Source organism: Macaca fascicularis, chromosome 10 (assembly GCF_037993035.2).
Source record: "Macaca fascicularis isolate 582-1 chromosome 10, T2T-MFA8v1.1".
Lineage (NCBI taxonomy): Eukaryota > Metazoa > Chordata > Mammalia > Primates > Cercopithecidae > Macaca > Macaca fascicularis.
This window is the reverse complement of record NC_088384.1, coordinates 114,718,330-114,738,901: the sequence shown is the minus strand read 5'-3', so window position 1 is coordinate 114,738,901 and position 20,572 is coordinate 114,718,330. Positions and strand designations below refer to the sequence as shown.

Genomic DNA, 20,572 nt, shown 5'->3' with positions numbered 1-20,572 from the left:
CAGGATTTCACTATGTTGGCCAGGCTGGTCTTGAGCTCCTGACCTCAAGCGATCCACCTGTCTTGGCCTCCCAAAGTGCTGGGATTATAGGTGTGAGCCTCTGCGCCCGGCCAAGAAAATTAGTTTTTAAGAGCCAATACACACCAAGATATACAATTCTAGGCATGCATTCATGTGCATGCACAGTGCTAAGTTCTGAAATGTAGCTCATGCTGGATGAACCAGGTCTGCCTACCTAAATCTTAGAATGGAAACTTACCATAACTAATTGATGAATCAGAACCACAGAGAAGCAGGAAGTCTTTGTGATGAGTTGTCTTCCCTACACCCAACTAGGGATATCCCTTCTGTGAAAAGCTCTCTCCACATGGTCCCACATGGCTTAACTAGGGTAAGGGATGCCGATGATCAAAATTAAGGCCACATGTAGAATGACATGCTCTCCTATTAGATTTAGATAGAAATGGTGCTAGGAAAATAGGCTAGGTAAATTTTGTTGTGGCTACAGAACTATGGCAGACAGACCGGGAAGGATTCTAGATTGCTCAAACGTTGGATCAAGATCAGACTTCTTATAGGATGGTCGCTAAATTTCCAGAGGAAATCTATATCCAGCCTGTTTACCTGCTGTCAAAGTGAGCATTCAAAGGGACACCCCAATGGTCTCCCACTTCCAGGCCTCCTGGCAAGTCATGCCTCCAAGTCATTGGTGGCATCTTGCAGCTCTCCACTGACAGCAATGCTTCTTCGGATTGTGTCTGCATACTCTTGTAGCACTGGTTCAAGACTGGGCCACCAAAGACTTAGCTGAGAACGTAACCCAAGAGGTCACCAGTTACATGGGTGTTGTACCTTTATGTGGTCCTCTTCGGGATGGAAGATTTCTTTAATGTTATTAAGTATCATTGCCGGTCAGAATATTCTTGAACCCTATGGCAAATGTCTCTCCTTTCAGAGTGGATTTGATTCTTGGACAGAGCCAGTGGCCAACATGTGAGTTGGGGAAATGTAATTTCTAAACAAAAAACAAGGTGAGAGCGCAAGAGGAGGTCGTTTCTTTTGTGTAGTTTGTCAACAGGCTCTGAAAGGAACTGCTGTTGAGTCACCGCAGCACCTCAAAACCAAACACCAAGTGCGCCAAGGAGACCTGGCATGACAGCTGCTATTTTTTGTATGCATAAGTTCTGGTGACGAAACCACATACCCCTACCATCACTCAGGTCCACATCTCCCACCAGCAAAACATATGCATCAAAGTCAAGTTTCAGGACAAAGGTCCTCCTTGGAGGACCCCAGGACGGGCACAATCAAGGGGAAACATAGTCTTGGCTTTGAGTTCAACTGGCAGACACTGTCTCTGAAGTTTTTGGTGTAACAAAGTAGGAAAAAATGTCATTTAGAAAGTTAAGTCTCCTAGAGCCTGTGTGTAAGAACTGCTTCTCAACAAGGCACATCACAGTTTTATTTGAAGATTTCCAAATGTTTCTTGGTATGTATATAAAGCACATATTTTCATAAGAAAAATAATTATCTGCCTTTTCGGCAGTTGTTCTTTTTGTATATTGGATAGCAAATAGATTGTCCCTTTGAAAGCATCCATAATGATAGATCAACTTGCAGACACTGAGGCAAAGGCCTCAGGCACAAAACAGTCAGGGGCCCAAAGGATCACAAAACTGGCCAGGCCCTCTCCTAACACAAATGCATTGGAAGAAACCATGAACCCATTGTTAAATTAATACTAGGATTACAGGATGTTCTTTAATCTGCATGATTGCTTTATTGTACAAAAAGTTTCCAGTAACAGTAAATTGGTTTTAAAAAAGGACAAAAAAGTCATTTTGGATAGAAGCGCTTCACTAATTGCTTTATTTAAGCATACAAGAAAAAAAGTCTTATCTGACCAATTAGGTTGGAAGGGTTTTATTACCTTTAAGAAGCTATTAGCTAGGATAAAACACTGAAAGTACTTGTGTCAAAACAAATAAATAATGTAAATAACGCTCTCTCAATTAGCAGAGAAAGCAGTGAATCTGTTAAATCAGAGACACACACCACTTCACAAGCATGGCTCAGCCAGCACCACCACCCCCAAAACGAACGAAACAAGAGACAGCAGTTTTCAGTTACAATCTTGGGAAAGATCAGGAGCTTTGGAAAATGGATGGTAAACATGTCTGTTTCTCCTTCTACCTCCACTCAACCTGAGCTACCCCTGGACACTTTAAAGGAGGCATGTGTCCAGAAGATGCGTCCAGGGATGCCCAGAGGGAGCCTGCCCTGCTAGGCCTCCTCTCAGAGGGTGCATCCCAGGCAGAGGAGACTGGCCTGGGTGATCATTACCTCCATGGCCCAACAGAGTGTGGAAAAGCATGAGGTGCCCACAGACCATGGCTGTCAGCGAGTAAAGGGAAAGAAACCCTGAGGTACCATGACTCTTTTCCTCCAATGCTACTGATCTCTCCCCAAGTACAGGCTCAACAGAAAAATACAGTGGTTTGAGGACTCCAAGAAGTCAGCACACAGGCCTGGGGCCAGCTCCAGGCTGGGTCTGTCTCTCTCCCACCTTGGGAAACCAGTTATAGCACCAGTGCCCTGGCTTCAGGTGGAAAGGGACAGCTCTCCCACCCAGACGGGATCTTTAAAACTATTTTTGTTTTTTTTTTTTTTTTGAGACGGAGTCTCACTCTGTCACCTAGGCTGGAGTGCAGTGGTGTGATCTCGGCTCACTACAACCTCTGCCTCCCGGGTTCAAGCGATTCTCCTGCCTCAGCCTCCCGAGTAGCTGGGATTACAGGCGTGTCCCACCACGCCCAGCTAATTTTTGTATTTTTAGTAGAGATGGGGTTTCACCATGTTGGCTAGGCTGGTCTTGAACTCTTGACCTCATGATCCGCCTGCCTTGGCCTCCCAAAGGCTGGGATTACAGGCGTGAGCCACCGCGCCCAGCCCCTCCTTAAAACAATTTCTAATCAGATCCATTATTTTACCCAAATGGGTTGAGGGGACAAAAACCAACCCTCATCACCCTATTTGGTGAAAATAAATATAAATAAATGATGATCCTCTCTTAAAGGGTCATTTTCCTTCAGGGGTTTATAAGACTCAGCACTTTAAAAAGCTTGAACAGGAATCCGGTATTGCCACTGTGGACTGTTTTTGAGGCAGGTTCCCTAATTTGGACAGCCCCACTCCTAAGAGCAGCAGATCTAATTTGGAACGTCTCAACCATGGGTTAAAATCAGCCGGGATGAAAGGACACCTGCAGTGACTCTCAACCCCTGATGAGGTGCTGGCTTCTTATTCTCCAGCCCTCCTTCCTAAACAATGCTTGTCATGGAATACCAGGTCTGCTTCCTGAAATGCCAGGGTCCCTCTAGGTCCTTATCATTCCACAGCCACATCAGTAATAAGAAAACCAGTGGCTACCTGGAAGTGGCACCAACTTGGAAAGGGAGGGCTGGGCAGGGGTTTGGACGTTAAGCCCATGAGCTGTTTGGACAACTTCAGTCTCTGGAATTGAGTTTAAATTTCTGTAAACAACTTCAAAGTCAATTCTAGAGAGATATTTTATGTGACTGGTCCAAATAAAACACATTTAATGAGGTCATATTCTTCCTAAACTTTTTAAAGAAGCAAAAACAATGGAAAAGCCATTAAAATTTACACAAAGACCATTAAGACTCTACTGGTGTCAATTAAAACAAGGCCAATAAAACATGAACAACTTCAAAGTTACCATCACTATCCACACTGTTCTACAGTTATACGAATATATTCAAGCACCATATTGATAATAGGTAGGTAAATGACAAAGTCCTACTTTGGCGATCTAACCCACGCTCACACAAACGAGGAGCTTCCTAGTCAAGATGCGCCCAGTCCTTGGCAATGTGCCTGCTTCCTGGGCATTGCTCAGCGGCAGGCAATGGAACAGCCAATAAATCAAATCGCTGGTGGAATATTTTACTTTGAAATGGAGTGATGTTTGGTTAATAATCTGAGATCCACTAATCCTAAATGGGGTGACCCATTTAAAATGGCCTCTGTGTAAATTCACAGTTCATTAAACAGAGTCTGGTTTGCACAGGGCATTATGTAGTTAGTATATAACTCATGGATTGAGCAAGGATGGCTGGGGATACCCACGGGGACACACTGGCTGAGTCTGGTGGCTTTCATAACACTGTCAAGCTTTCTTTTAATGTGAGATTCATTTAAATCACTAACTTAAATGTAGGCGGTTTTGCTTAGTAACCTCTTTTGGTTTACAGTAGAAAATGCAGTGCAAACATTTTAAATGAGGAATATTCCATTTACAATTAATTTAAACTTATGAAGCTGTTTCAACTGGCCTATCTAAATGTGTTAATTAACATCAATGATGGTTTCTTATTTTTCACACTTTGTTACTCTGATCATTAACAGTGATGGAAAAGCTAAATTAAGTTAATGGGGAACGGATTATAAATTCTTAAAGGACTTCTTAGTTTGTTTTCAACTGGAAAATATATAGAGAAAGATGAAGAGGCATCTTTGCCTCTACTCATCAATTTTTGGTAACAAATTTCTTAAAAACCAGATGGTTTAAAGAAAATTTTTCCAAAAATTATTTTAACATTCTGCTCAGACATGGCTGCTAAAAAAATAGCATATACACATATAACACTGAACAGCTTCTGCAGTGCCTGTAAACTCTCAGCTCATTTTCTTTCTAAAAAAAATATATATATTATAACTGATCACAGAACTCAATCTCTATTGTGCAGCAGTACCAAAGGTTCTTCAATTCTCAACAATGAAGGAAAAACAAAAACCCATTCCCCGGACCGCTTGAGCAGGACTAGGGGAGGAGGAGTCCGTGGATGGTAAGGTTCGCTGCCCGGACGCCCTCGGATTCCTCGAGGCTGCACCTCTGTGGGCAGCTGGCGGGGCGCAGGCCAAGCCCCTCACACCCGGGAGATCCACACGTGCGGCACACACGAAAACCCAATGCCACTTATCGAGACTTCACGCCAACGAGGACAACAATGAGCACAATGATGATGACAAATAATATTAAAATCACAAGCATCTTCCGATTCTTCTTTTGATACTGTTCTGCCTACAAAAAGAGGAGGGAAAAAAGGCCGTCATTTTCCCCAAAATCCCAGATCAGGTCCCACTTGTTTCCAGAATGAGGCTTCCAGATCTCTCTGCACAGTGACTGAGGTCTCTGCTACAGGCTACATGATTGTAATCCCTCCATCAATCCCAGGGAATTCAATCACCAGGAGTGGAAGAGCCCCATGATCCCGGAGCTGCTTATTTACCCTGGACGTGGAAATGGACTTGTCGGAAACCTACTACTAAGACAAAGGCTGACAGGGAAGTGAAAGCTCATGCTTCCGTGTACAGCTGGGCGTGCTTCTCCCTGCTTCTCCTCCTACAGGCCGTGGCAAGCGCCCCTGCAGCAAGGGCCGCCTGTTCCTGCTCCGTGTTCTTGAAGCGAAGGCACAGCTCCTTCACCGCGGAAGGAAACAACGGGCTGGAGGACCGTACCTGGTAGGTAGGCAACAGATGCCCAAAGAGGCCCCATTTCAACCTCCCCTAAATTTGGAAACAAGAACTCATCGTTTGAAATAAAAACACACGTGTGCCCCATGGATGTCATACGCATAAAGATCCCTCTGAGGCGCATCCTCCCTGTGCTGCTAACAATCCAGCAAAGGAGCTCTCCAAGCTCCATCTGGGCACCAGGCCTCACCCTGCACATCTCTTCACCCGAACACCGCATCCTGGAAGCTCGGCAGGAGCGCAGGAACTCCACCATGCCCGGTGGAGAAATGCCAAAGGGCCCTGCCTGGCTGGCGAAAGACACACAGCACTGAGAAAGGAGAGCCAGAGGACAGCAGAGTTCAGAGGGCGCCGGGACGCACGTCCAGAGAGAGCATGCGCTGCCTCTTCCAGACCTTGCTATGGCACAGAAGGGAGGAGAAGACAGTGGGAAGGCAGCCCTGGCGAGAATGGCAATCTCTCCTGCTCCAACCCCTACGGTGGGCTTGTTCCCTGAGCCTGCCCGCCCACCTGGAGGAGCCCCTCATTCACCAGGAGGAAACATCAGGCAGGGAAGAGCACCGGAGAGTCCGGTCATGGGGAGCAGCTCCCGACGCTCAATCACCCTTAGACTAGCCGACTGCCGAGCACGCGGCCAGTCGCGCGTGCTGCCTACAGCCTTGTGGCTGGAGGGAAGATGGAGCACGCTGACTTTTCTAATAAGTAACCCAGAACACCAGGGAAGCCAGTACTAAATAATATACTGTAAAACCTCTCAAAATGATTTATAAAGTAGAATCTAAAACAAAATTTTTAGTTCCCACTAGATTTGCTCACTCCCGCAGAGAAAGCTTTTCCTTTTATCTGTGTTATATTACAAAACATATTTCACTAGTTTTTATTTAAGAAACTTCAAAACCAATGCATAATTCAGCAGCACATCAGAACCTGGGTATTACAGAGTGAGAAACTAAAGTTAGTTTTCACTTTTAATAGACAGGGCTTGGCAACCAAATTAATCTAAATGCTTAAAAAACCCCTGCATAGACGAGGTCAGAATTCTCTTCCCCACCATAGGCTGAAGTCTCATATCCACCCACACGTGGCAACAAGCCCCCTGATAAGACAGCTCAGGGCTTCTGGTTAGACTGGTGCAAGGGCTGACTTTTTGTAAACCCAATACTGCTGTTAGATGGGGTGATCTCTGTGATCTCTGGTATAGGAAGCGACTGATTTTAGAAAAATGGTAGCGTAGTCCAGTAGTGAAATGGCAAAACACTCATTATATGGCTAGAAACTCCACTGAGTCCCAAAGACACAAGGAAATGGATATGACTTAATTTGTGAAGTATTGTTATATTCCTTTTAAAGAAAATATGTAACCAATTATATATGGGAGTCTCCAGCAGTTTATGCATGTTTCTCATAACTGATAAAATTCCTAAGATGCTTTCCATCTATTTTTTTAAAAGAAAGAATATCATAAAAAACATCCCTGAGGCCAGGCGCGGTGGCTCATGCCAGTAATCCCAGCACTTTGGGAGGCTGAGGTGGGCGGATCATAAGGTCAGGAGATCGAGACCATCTTGGCTAACATGGTGAAACCCCATCTCTACTAAAAATACAAAAAACTAGCCGGGCGTGGTGGCAGGCGCCTGTAGTCCCAGCTACTCAGGAGGCTGAGGCAGGAGAATGGCGTGAACCCGGGAGGCGGAGCTTGCAGTGAGCCAAGATCGCACCACTGCACTCCAGCCTGGGCGACAGAGCGAGACTCCTTCTCAAAAAAAAAAAAAAAAAAAAAAAAAACACAAAAACATCCCTGGAACAGCTGCCTTATTAGCACAGAATAAAAGATTACTACTCTACTCTCACTTCAACAAACTTCTCTTTTCTCAAGGTAATATACAGATATGCTGTGATAATTAAAGAGAAAATTAGATTTTTATCTTCTCCAGAATGATTCTCCACGAGCAATTCATCAGAAATGTGTCACAACAAGAGAGGCCCAAGTCAGTGGCAACAAGCACACAGATTTTCAACACATATTTTAGCAAATGCCCAACTGATTTCCTAAAACGAGAAGCATCAAAAAAGAATGAAATATTTTCTAAAAGGAAGAACTCCAATTCCTTTAGAATTTACTGTCACAAAAAGGGGTTCTTGGCAATTTTTGATTTAAGTGTGAGATACACCTGGAATCATTAACTACAATAAAACGGCAACAGACCCCACAACTGGCTTTAAATGAAATGACGAATCCCTTTTTACACTACTGTATTGAGAGTGGACAACACAGACAAGAACGCTGAAGATCGTTATGGTGGAAGAGAACCTTCTTACCAATTCTTGATTATTTGAAAATAGTTCCTAAAATTCCCAACTTTTGAAAGACATGTTATTACCTTGTGAAGCTGTTTCAAGCCATCTTCGGTTTTGATACAGGACTGTTCAACGTTATAGTCAATTCTATCAAGGACCGTACCCTAGGTAATAAATAACAGTTACAGACAATCAACAATGGCAACTGTGAAAATTGAACATCAAAAATGAGATATGCAAATTACAGACATCAGCATCCATAAGATGATATTTTCTTTCCCTGTATGCTGCACGTACACACGGAGGGCTCTGGAGTTCACCCGCAAGCGGTGTCAGGAGCCTGATGGCAGACTGCTGGTTACTGCCATCACGTCTAGCTCACGAGAAAGAAGTACTGACAGATTGAGGTTTCCTTATTAGTTTCAGTTACCGTAGAATATGCCATATTCAGACTTACTGGGGCCTTAAACAATATATGGTTCAGTGGACAGAGGCTCTGACCAGCACAGAAGCTCTGTGCCCCTTTGCTGTCTACATACTTGGATTCAAGTAAGCAGAGACCACCAGGTAAGCTCGACCCTGTTATGAGTAGACCTGCAAATTGACTATCATGTCTGTAAACGTGGATACACATCTCTATGGGTCAGAGCAGAAAATGGTAAACTCCAGTCTACCACCTAAAATTAAAAATTCGGACTCAAGGGGAAGATGTTTAATTGTTTAATCTCTTAATACAAATTGGAAGAAGTAGACACTGGGCTATGAGGAAGAACAGAGCTTTTATTGGAAACATGTTGGATAAGAAGAGAGAGCAGTTCACTGGGAACCGCTGGAGTAATTAATGTAACTGGATCTTCCAGAGCCTGAACACTCCATTCTGCAGTTGGTTTCAGGGGGATCAGGACCCAAATCCCTGCTGGCAAGATAATAAAATGCCCTAATCAGATTTTAACAGTGAACAACAATTTAATTCTACTTGAAAGCTAGTGGTTCCAATCGCCATTACACAATAACCTGCCAAAATTAGAAGGGAAATCTTCTATATTATCACAATCATTGCTGAGCTTGGTCAGAGTCAACACGGTCTCTACAGTAGGGTGCTCACATGAGTACCCTCGAGGCATGGGAAGAGAATATTAGAACTTCTATTTATTTTTTATCAAAAAAAGATTTATTAATATTCTTATAGGGAATGACAGTAGCCTATGTATATAATTTTGTAAATACACACATCTTCAGGCTGAGTGTCCCTTATCTGAAACGCTTGAGACCAGAAGTATTTTGGATTGGGGATTTTTTTTAGATTTTGGAATATTTGCATCACATAATGAGATATTCTGGATGGGACCCAAGTCTAAACACAAAATTCATTAATATTTCATATGCCTTATATACATGGCTTGAAAGTAATTTTATACTATATATATATATTTTTTGAGACAGTTTCACTCTTATTGCCCAGGCTGGAGTGCAATGGTGCAATCTCGGCTCACTGCAACCTCCACCTCCCAGGTTCAAGCAATTGTCCTGCCTCAGCCTCCTGAGTAGCTGGGATTACAGGCACCTGCCACCATGCCCAGCTAATTTTTTTGTATTTTTAGCAGAGACAGGGTTTCACCATGCTGACCGGGCTGGTCTCGAACTGCTGACCTCAGGTGATCCACCTGCCCCAGCCTCCCAAAGTGCTGGGATTACAGGCGTGAGCCACCGCACTCGGCTACAATATTTTTACTAGTTTTGTGCATAAAACAAAGTTTTGACTGCAACCTGTCACATGAGGTCTTGTGTAGGAATTTTCCACTTGTGGCATCATATCAACACTCAAAAAGTTTCAAATTCTGGAGCATTCTGAACTTCATATTTTCTGATTAGGGATGCTATGTATATATTCATAAACATATGTATGTGTGTGTGTACACACACACACACATATAAAATGACAGGTGCACACACACATGTTGGGGGAATTGGCTCCAATTTTTTTCCCTGAAAGGAGTACAGGAAAAAGAAGGAACAGATAGTATGGCAGGAAAACCTATTCACGAGGAAGGCCAGCTCACATACCTGTTCTACAATCATCGCTCCTAAGTCCCTGAATATTTCATTCAGGTCAGAAATGGATTGTACAATCTGGCGAATCTCTCGTTCCCGCTCTTCCACCATCAGTGTGTTCTGCTCCACCAGAACTAACTGGTCATCTGTAAAACCCTAGCAAAATAGTGCACAATTTGTTGGATAGATTGTTTTCCCCTCTCAGGAAAGCTATGGTGTACTTGTTTAGATATAATTTAAAGACAATAATTTAAAGAAAATGAATTCTGAAAATATTTCTACAAAGCACATAAATAATAAGCAAGCACTTATTTTTCCCTAACAGGAAAGATTCAAACTCCCTAAGCCAGCAGGATCTAAAGCTCTGAGGCCATAGCAGGGAAGACAGAAGCCCACGTCTGCAACTCTGCAAGGGCAGATAAACAAAACCCCTGGGATAGCCCTCTACTTCTCTGGGCCCTTCCTAAGAAGGCAGGGTGTTGACCACTTTCCCAAAGGCTCTGGAAAGCAGATTACAAGGTCTCTCTGTGGCCTTTGGAAAGGAAGAAACAGTATGGCTGTTCTTCCACCTGCTACAAAAACAACTTGATGAATATACAAGTCAACTGTACCAATCCATTGACACTGTGCAGAAGTTCGAGGTCAAGGAGGAGAGAGCAGCAGAATGGGGTGCACAGACACAGTAATCAGCTTTGCAGCCACTCACATACCCGATGGTAAAGAGTATGATCGTCTCCATCATCCACTAGTGGTACTGATGTGTCGAAAAAATGCTGGGATCTTTCCTCTCGATTCTTCATGCCTATCACAGATAGGAATTCACCTTACTTGAATATGTAGACCATCCTGGGTATTGTTCTACCATTAAAAGGGGGAATTCTAGAGTAAACTCCGACAGTCAAAATTGAGATATTCTTAGCCGCTTTAAAGAAGCCTAACTCCAATGGGGGTGGAGGGAGAGTAAAGAATTACAAACATACAACAATATGCAGGCATTTGGGATTATTCAAGACAAAGTCACAGTGTAAATGTGCACAATTCACTTGATGCCAAGACAAAAATGACACAACCATCTGAGAATTTCTAAGTGAAACAGAAATATTTAATCTAACTGCTGTTACAAAACATTAAAAAAAAAAATCAGTATTTCTCTCTAGAAGCATCTCTAATAAGAATTCCATATGGCCCTAATCAAATTTTGGAAGTAATAAAATTAAAATACAAATGTGCCAGTTGTCAGAGGGAGGGTGAACTGAAGTTTTTTTTGGAGTATGTGGGGACTTTATTGATTACAATGGCAATTTTTTAAAAACCCAGTTTACAGGGTGATGAGAATAAGAAGAGAGCTGAAATCTGGCTTTGCACTATTTGGGAAGGAAAGGTCTGTTGGGTGAAACCCATGGTGCCAGCAGAGGAAGTGTTTCAAGAACCCTGGGGAGGGTTTCTCAGGCGCTCTCCAACACTTTGGTTGTTATGCAAATACGTGGCTTTCAGTAATAACAACTGCTTTTTACCTATTGAAGAGCAGCTCTCCCAAACCCCAACATCTAGAAAACAACAGGTTTTTAAAATGTGCTTGATTTTCAAATTCTTGCAGCTTGACACAAAACAAATTTTGTTTGCTGAGATGCTGAACTATCTTGGTGCCCTCCCCCAGCCTTGGTTGGTACCCCACGCTGTGCCTTCATTCCAAGCCAGGGTTTCACATGAGGAGGAGGCTTCCCTTTATCGCATAAGGTGTGAACGTGTTCAAAAGGTAACAATGAAAGGTATTGGACTAAATGAAAAATTAGTCGCAAAAAAGAAAACATAAAGTGCTTTTCTTACTCAAAATCCCTTCACTAGGCCCGGGCAGCACTCACGTTTGAGGTAGCCTGACTGTGCGTGCCGGAAGCTGGTGGAGAGTTCCTGCAGGGCCTGCGCCAGCGAGGCCACCACGTTCCCAAGCAGCCGCCCCTCCTGCTCGGAGCAGGCCCGGGCCCGGCTCGGCAGGGCCTGCACGGCACGCTGGCACCTGTGGAAGAGCTAAGAGAACAAGCCCGAGGCTCAGGGCAAGCCTGGGAGAGAAGCCCCTCTGCTAACACTGCCATCATCACAAGCCAGAGAGAGAAGTGAGAAGCTCTGTTCACTCAGGCTGGTTTAGAGAAAGGTGAACAGATAAAAGGAATCTGTGGCTTAATTTATACACACAGAAAGATTTCACTAGATTTCAGCTCCTGCCGTGTAAGGCCTGCTGTGTGCCCAGCTGCTCACGTATCACGTTAGACAGGCTGAGTATCCCTCATCCGAAATGCTTGGGATCGACAATGTTTAGGATTTCAAATTTTGGGAGATTTTGGAATATTTGCAGAATACCTACTAGTTGAATACCCCAATCTGAAAATTCGAAATCCAAAATGCTCCAATGAACATTTCCTTTGAGTGTCATATTGGCACTCAAAAAAAAGTTTCAAATTTTGGAGCATTTTGGATTTCAGATTTTCAGATTAGGAATGTTCAACTTGTATTATCATATATCATATTATTATTGCATTCCTCTCATTTAATCCCTAACAAGCATCCTATGAGGATGATACTATTATTATTAGTCCCATTTTACAGATGAGAACACTAGAGTCAGAGGGATTAAATGAGAATCATGTAACTGTTAAACTGATAAGAGTCAGGTTTCAAACATTCCAAAACCCCAGGGCTTTTCTCAAAGCACCATATTCCTCTGATAATTAGCACCCAGGAGACTTAAGTAAAAAATGTAAACAATGAAGTTTAAACACTAGTCCTATTATTTTAAAATTAATCAAATTTAGTATTTTATAAAAATTTTTTCTAGGATACTAAGTTGTTTTTTCAATTATGAGGACTATATTTTAGCATTAAAATTTCTTACCACTAGTATATGATATTAGTTATACATTTTAAAATCAAAAGATTGAACTCGATAATGTTTGAAATTTCATATTTACTTTATTACTTTATCAGTCCACAGTAGTATCTGCCAACAATTGAAAAACAGTCCCCACACCTCCAAGGCCTCACAGGTACCTACGCTGACAGTTGGAGGACTTCTGGGCCTACTGAGGTCCCTTTGAGAACTTCGGGTTGGGAAATGAACTCCAGGAGACTGACTCTGAGTAACACTCTAGTTTCTGAGATTGCCATGAGAAGGCTCACTGGTTTCCCCAGGACTCACTTGCACTCCTCACCTGAGTGATCTCTTGGGTAGTTATCTCAATGGCATGTTCCTCTTCACTGCTGTCATCCAGGGTGGGTCTGTTTAAATGCTTGTCATGAAGGCTGGCCAATTCTTTCATCTTCTGCTTAATCCGGCCAACATCATACTGAATCTAAGCAAATGAAGTCACAGAACTCCACTGATGCCAGGCAAGCTATTGGTCTGCCTCCGAGACAATCAGCTACACTCAGCATACAGAATGTGGTCTTCAGCAAACTTGTTGGCTTGCTCATGTGTGAGCAGCTTTAATTCAAATTACCAGAAAATCACATAGCATTCTTCCTTGTTGCATGGTTTTCAATTTATTCCTATAATTCAGGTAGTTACTACCAGTGTTAAAACTAAAGCTAAAATCATTAACACACACAAAGACAACTTAACCTGAAGTATTTCTAGAAATATACATTCAAGTGCGGCCAAATTCGTTTATATGACAGATATCTTAAAATACATTGTCATAATTACTTAAAAAAACAAGATGGTATGAAACTAACATGCAACTTACTTCATCCACTCCATCCACCCATTTAGGAGGTGACCGTTTTGTCACACCAATTGCTGCTTCTGGATCTAAGCTGATGCCTGACACAAGTGCCATACGGTCATCAGCAAGCTACAGGAAAGTAAAGGGACAGGAAAAAAATTATTCCAATCTAATTTAGATACAAATACTCTTACTCTCTTAAATGTTGCTCCCTGAAAAGATACAGAAAGGAGTGAATGTTTACTCTCTCTTAAATGTCGCTCCTTGAAAATATATAGAAAGGAGTGAATGCACTTGCCTGTATTATAAACTTGCTTTTGATAACTGCTAGGATTTGGATTGTTCTCCTATCTTTTCATGCACCAGCTCTTAATTTCCTTGGATATACTTGAGAACGTGAATTTGACTTGATCTGGCTATAGAAATGTAATGAAAAAGTCAACAATAGATCCTTAAAATAAATACCTCTTAGTACTAGTACTGTGATAGAACCGCAAGAACCGCAATGATTCGTGTGATCAGTTACAAGTGGAAAAAAAAAAAAAACTAGGTGGTAAATGAAACAACTACAAAATGCTCAATAGTAGCAAGGTTTACTTAAATACGCTTAGCTTATTTTGGAAAGAGGGCTGATCCAGTTATCTCAGTCACACAGTCATTAACCACGTGTTAAGATGTGTGAAACAACTGCCTAAAACTGCTAGCAAATTATCTACCATTTGGCAAAAGCAGTCCTTAAGATCTCAATGCAATCTTACACTGTCATTTCTTTTCTTCAGTTAAATGTCCACAGGCAACATTTCCCCTTATTTTGAAACGATATCGATGGTTCTTGTTTATTTTAACTATATAAGACACTGCTGTAGAAAGCTTTTAAGAATGGGAGGGAAATCAGGTGGGTGTGGTGGCTCACGCCTGTAATCCCAGCACTTTGGGAGGCCAAGGCGATCACCTGAGGTCAGCAGTTTAAGAGTAGCCTGGCCAAAATGGTGAAAACCATTCTCTACTAAAAATACAAAAATTAACTAGGCATAGTGGCTTACACCTGTAATCCCAGCTACTCGGGAGGCCGAGCAGGAGAATCACTTGAACCCAGGAGGGGAAGGTTGCAGTGAGCCATGATTGTACCATTGTACCATCGCACTCCAGCCTGGGCAACAAGAGCAAAACTGTCTTTAAAAACAAAACAAAACAAAAAAAAAAAACGGGGAGGGAAATCATGGGTTTGGCATGGTTAAGCTGTTTTCTTGCCTGCAGGCAGTGAATCGGTTGAAAAGCTCTTGAGGTGCCCTCCAGAGCTCAGAATTTTTAAATGCCAATTTCAAAAGATCCAAATGATGATCAAAGTATAATGGAAAATAATCTATAAAAGTCCTTTATAGATAATACTTTGGAAATTTTCTAAATCACACTGTAGAGTTGGGTGAAAAATTCATACTGCTTTTCTTCCCTCTTCCTTGCATTTATCTAAATTTATTTTTTCATTCATTAAATACTTATTTCCTTTTCTAATAATAAAGGAACAAGACAAAATTTTAAAATCCACAGATGAAGGGGAAAAAATGTCATATAAAGAAAAACTTAAGATTAAAAGAACACTTCAAGTAATAGGCCCTAAATCCTAAAGAGTTCACAGTAAAATTCTTAAAAGCAAATTGGTATCTTCACCATCAACCTCCCTGCACACCCCGGGGTGGTTCTGCCAGCATCTGCTTCAGGCTTTCTGTGTGCTCTGGGGCATGTGTCCACTCAGGGAGCGCATCTTGGGCAATGACCATGCTGGATGGACCAGGCCCCATTCACTAATCCCAGTGCATCCAGGAGCCGTGATTAAGCCCACCGGTGCTCCAGCACAGCAGGGATGCTGCAGGGCCAGTGTCATTTCTTAAACAAATGGTGTGTCATCCAAACCCGCACTGTTTCGGGCTCCCAGGCCGTGAAGTGGTAATTCTCTACCACCACCACGTTCTGTTTGGTTTTAAGCGTTCACCAATAGGAATTTTACATTCTTGACATTATTTTAATCCTCACAAAAACTAGGTGAGCTACAAACTATTATTCTAACCTATAAATATGGAAATTGAAACTCAGAAAAGTCGCTTGCCCAAGGTCACAGGGCTATTATGTGACAGACTGAAACCTGGGTCGGCTGACTCCAAAAACCCCTTCCACCCTCAAAGGTGCCAATCACTCCACAGGCCCATGAACTATAACTGCAATTTGCTAAGAAAATGAATCAAGACAAGCCATCAGATTAAAACAAGAAAATATAGTAGTTTGATTCATTTCCCACCTACTACACCAGGGACTATAGGATAGGCCCCCAGTGAGTGACGTTAAGTGTCAGTAAAGATCACCCTCTCTTCCTGACCATCCGTGGACAGAGAGATGCAGACCTCACCCTCTACAGCGCAGGCACAGAGGAGGCCAGTGTCAAGCAATCAGAGGAAGACTTGTTTATTCCTCAACAACTCCTGCTCCAAAGTCACCAAGAGGTACACAACTCTGTGGGAGACACACTGACTAAAAAGCAGGGGGACAAACCACAGGCCCAGCTCCCAGCACCTGCCAGCCATACATCAGGTGCTGTCTATAGGTACTGCTGGACTGGAACAGAACTTGAACTCCAGCTGTTTATACAAAGTAAAATCTAAAATTGCTAAAGTACCTCTTCATGAGTCCTAGAATTTCTACCACACCAGTTTATTATCGAATCTACTATATTTTATTATTACACATTTCAATACAGTAATTATTTACAGGGATTTTATAATTTTTAAACTCATGATCTTACTTTGTACTGTTTTTACTGTTTACAAATACGTATTACACTAAAGAAGACAGAGAGATGGTATCTATCTAAATTTACCTGCATTGGGATTAGCATCATTTTATCCAAAACAACAAATTATAAACCACATTATGAAAAGTCAGTTGAAGTGAATACAACTCTTTGAAGTAGTACTTGATTTTATGCATGTGTTCCCCCCAAATTAGATGTAAATCAAAAGTGGAGAGAACACAATCTTTGTTAAGGGTCCTAAGGAAGCTTGCTAATTAAGAGATCCCTACACGAAGAGCACGGATGCCAGCCCGCTCAGCTGGTATAGCTTTCCCATACACTCTATCAGGGTTTTGCCAGTAAGATAGAACAACTGATTCTTAGGGAGTGAAAACTTTAAATAGCGAATAATTTGTCTCTTTTATGACACAGTCTATAGCTATAGTTCATTATGATAAAGAAACACCGCCCTACTGAGAAGAAGTGTGTCATTTCTTTTATCAGTATGGATTTGTAATGTGTATCACAGTATGTACTATTAAAAAACAAGACAGTATGTTTTGGGAAGGGAAAACAATTGTTGAAGATAAACATCAACTATTTGAAATGGGAACAAATATGGACATAAAAAATTTTTATGTGCAAAATAAACACCCTTTTAATTTCAGAAACCTCACTTCCCATTTAAAAACATGTCTTCTTATTTGTTGAAGATCTAGCACATATATCAATTTTCAAGTTGTCATCCTATTTCATACAGATCTTAAAAAATGGCCAGATTTCTAATTCTCTTCACTTACCCCTGCTGAATTTCAACATGGTGGCCCCTCTAAATATATGATGTTGGTTACTAAAGCTTTTTTAAAAATAAATGTGTGTGGCCAGGCGTGGTGGCTCACGCCGGTAATCCCAGCACTTTGGGAGGCAGAGGCAGGCAGATCACCTGAGGTCGGGAGTTTGAGACCAGCCTGGCCAGCATGGTGAAACCCCGTCTCTATCGAAAATGCAAAAATTAGCCAGGCGTGGTGGCATGCACCTGTAATCCCAGCTACTCAGGAAGCTGAGGCAGGAGAATCACTTGAACCCGGAAGGCAGAGGTTGCAGTGAGCTGAGAGCGCGGCAGTGCACTCCAGCCTGGGTAACAGAGACTCCATCTCAAAAAATTAATTAATTAATTTGTGCTTCTGAAGTAAAAAAATCTTTCCATATTTTTTAAATAAAAATTGTACTTAAGAGAATTAAGAACTCTTGTCTCTTTGATATGTAGTTCCTCTCTCCAAGAACTACTGGGGTCTGCTACCCTAACCTAGAGCCATCCTTCCTGAGAGAAATGCAGAAAAAATCCAACAGATGTTCAAAACAGCACACCCAATGGCTTTCCTGCTAGTCTCACCAAAGGTATCTTTTGCCTTTGATCCACTTTAGATGTTGACATTTGTCCCTTTAAAGAGTACCAGCCAGTATGGACAAGTTGTCCACCTATGGAAGGAACATACACACTCTCTCTTATAAATCTTGCTGTTTCAGATCTACAGCCCTCCTACTCTTAAAACCCCGCCTTTCCCTGAAGGCTCATTTAGTGTAGCCTAAGATTACAGAAATAGCAAAGCCTCTGCGGAGACTGGAAAAGTCAGATACACCTCTTCCCCATCTAAAAAAATCAACTAAGCTTAGCCATAACGCATTGGTAATGAGAACAATACTGATAATTCTGGACTGTCTATGGCAATGAACACTTAACAAGTCCAGAAGGGACACTGAAAATCAACAGACTGGCAACTCATGCTTCCACATGAAACTCTGGGAGCCTGTATGATGAAGTCAGACCACTTTGCTAATAGACAATTAGGCTTAAGAAATCTGAGTTGTTGGAGAAGGGAATAAGCATGTAGATAAAAGAAAAAAGTGATGTCAGCACTACATTTTTCTAAACCTGTGATAATTTTAAAATAATGCTTACCTTTTCTGATTATGAAATTAACAAACGGTCAAAATAAACACTTTTAAAATGGTATAGGATGGTGCAGTGGCTCACACCTGTAATCCTAGCACTTGGGAGGCGAAGGCGGGTGGATGACTTGAGCTCAGGAGTTCGAGACCAGCCTGGGCAACATGGCAAAACTCCGTCTCTACTAAAAAATACAAAAAAAAAAACCCCAAAAAAACCGAAAATAGCCAGGCATGGTGGCACGCACCTGTAGTCCCAGCTACTCAGGAGGCTCAGGCAGGAGAATTGCTTGAAACGGGGAGGCAGAGGTTGCAGTGAGCCGAGATTGCGCCACTGCACTCTAGCCTGGGTGACAGAGTGAGACTCTGTCTCAAAAAAATAAACAAAAATAAACAAAATGATACAAAAAATATAGAGATAAAAACACTTGAGAATCACATCATCCTGATACTGTTGTCAGTTGCACTGATTTTCCTTTTTTCTCAACTAACATACATACTCTGAGGGGGAGAACGAGGAAGGGAGCAATCCGTTCCTCTCTGCCTTCTGTGAGCACTGTACTGAGCACTGCTACTGACCTGGCCCACGCCAGTCCCAACAGCAATCCTTCAGAGGGGCGCCACTCCCTATTTCACCAACATGGACACTGGGGCCCGGCCCAGGCACTCTCAGATGTGCACCAATCACCCATCCTCCAGGCAGTGTGGTTTGGGGGCTCGATATTTGTATCTTGTGACTTTTAAAATAATTCTTACCTTGAATTTAAAAACTCCCAAACTTGGGAGATTTCTTTGTCATAAGACGGGAAGTAGATTAAAGATAGAGAACAAAGGAGAGGGCCAGACACTTCCCTGGGTAAGAGAACCAATGGTGGGCTCGGCTTCCTCCTCAGGAACACCTTACTTAGTGTTTTCTGAGAAGGAAAAGTGACATCTCCAGGGGACTCAGGCTAGAGGAGGAGAATGACAATCAAACATGGAGAGACCGCAGGAAGCCCCTGAAGTGGGGCCGTCGATGCCTTCACCCTGGGAGATGCGGGTGATATGCACTCAGGGACATTTGTTCAGGCCTCACCTATAAAGGGGTGGCTACTATCTAATCCACTCCGGAGCTGGGCGTTTACTATTTCCAGAGACGCCAATGTGAGGCCTTGCTTCAGCTTCAAAGAAGCCTCTGGACACTGTCCCCAACCACACCCCCAGCTCCTAGGCCAGTACCTGGCACTTCAGAGTCCTGAACGCACAATCACAGCCAGCTGAGTGAGCCGACAAGAAACGAGTGGAATAAATGAACGAGGTAAATAAAATGTACGTCACAGACAATTGTGGAAGCCACACTTCATGAAAAAGATAATGGTGCTGGACAAAAGAGCAAAAGGGGCAAGTGAAACGCACAAGGAAATGAGGTGGCTGTGGGCACCCACGATGAGGCAGCAACCTGCATTTCTAATAGCACTGGGGTGCGCATGGAGGAGATAGTGCTCTCTACGCAGGGCCTCTGATCACAGAGCATGAAGACTCCCTTTTAAGCCCTTAGAGGTGAAGCATAAGAAAAGCAAAAGGGCCTGCCAAGTTCATGCAGTGAGTAGCCAGTTTCTGGAACTTGCTGCCTGAAAAAGGAAGTAGGAAAGACTGGAAATCGGTTCAGACAGCAGACCCCGAAGTAATTATGACCATTTATGTGCCCCTCCTTGGAACATTATTCAAATGGTTCTTCAACCTAAGTGGTTCTATAATTTGTTACCCTCCCCCACACCCTATACACTTCCTTTTGAGGTCAGAAGCTCCATAGCTTCAAACTGTTCAGCCAATAGCAACACCTATTTTAACTCAGAATGCCTGCTCTCCAAGCCCCCAAGCCTTAACATTTTTAAAGATTGATCAGCAAAGCCACCCACGTCCACTGTGCTCCAGAGATCCCTACCTTCATGTGTGTGAGCTGGGCCCTCTCCAGTGCCCAGTGCCCAGTGCCCAAGCGGGGAGCTGGCGGTGAGGTTCCTGAATGGGAAAGGAAACCCCCACGCAGCCATGACCATGACACCTGGCTCAGTCAGCTACCAGTAAAGTGGGTTGGTTTTTTTTTTAACTAATTGTTTTTAGTGGCAAAGTATACATGCACATGGTTTAAAAATATATATGCACCCTAAGAAAAGAGTTTGTAATAGAAAGGAAGTTTTTCTTCTATCTCAGATGTTTCTTGGGGTGTATCCACTGTTAACAG

At 42.6% G+C, this 20,572-nt stretch overlaps 1 protein-coding gene across 19 annotated transcripts in view; it reads right to left on the bottom strand.

Moving 5' to 3' along the window:
- LOC102141409 (aminopeptidase like 1) overlaps positions 1-20,572 on the bottom strand; it is a 62,992-nt gene that overhangs the window by 32,824 nt on the left and 9,596 nt on the right. For 6 of the 19 annotated variants that reach the window (XM_045363192.3, XM_015429999.3, XM_045363193.3 and 3 more), the window contains 6 exons: positions 13,644-13,751; positions 13,110-13,250; positions 11,769-11,931; positions 10,617-10,708; positions 9,919-10,062; positions 7,938-8,018 (listed from right to left, as the gene is read on the bottom strand). In XM_045363192.3, the coding sequence (XP_045219127.1) occupies positions 7,938-8,018; positions 9,919-10,062; positions 10,617-10,708; positions 11,769-11,931; positions 13,110-13,250; positions 13,644-13,751 (729 nt within the window). Of the gene's footprint in view, positions 1-1,760; positions 5,105-7,937; positions 8,019-9,918; positions 10,063-10,616; positions 10,765-11,768; positions 11,932-13,109; positions 13,382-13,643; positions 13,752-13,920; positions 14,039-20,572 lie in introns of those variants that run through there. The other 13 variants (XM_005569444.5, XM_005569445.5, XM_005569446.5 and 10 more) reach the window with 8 other exon arrangements.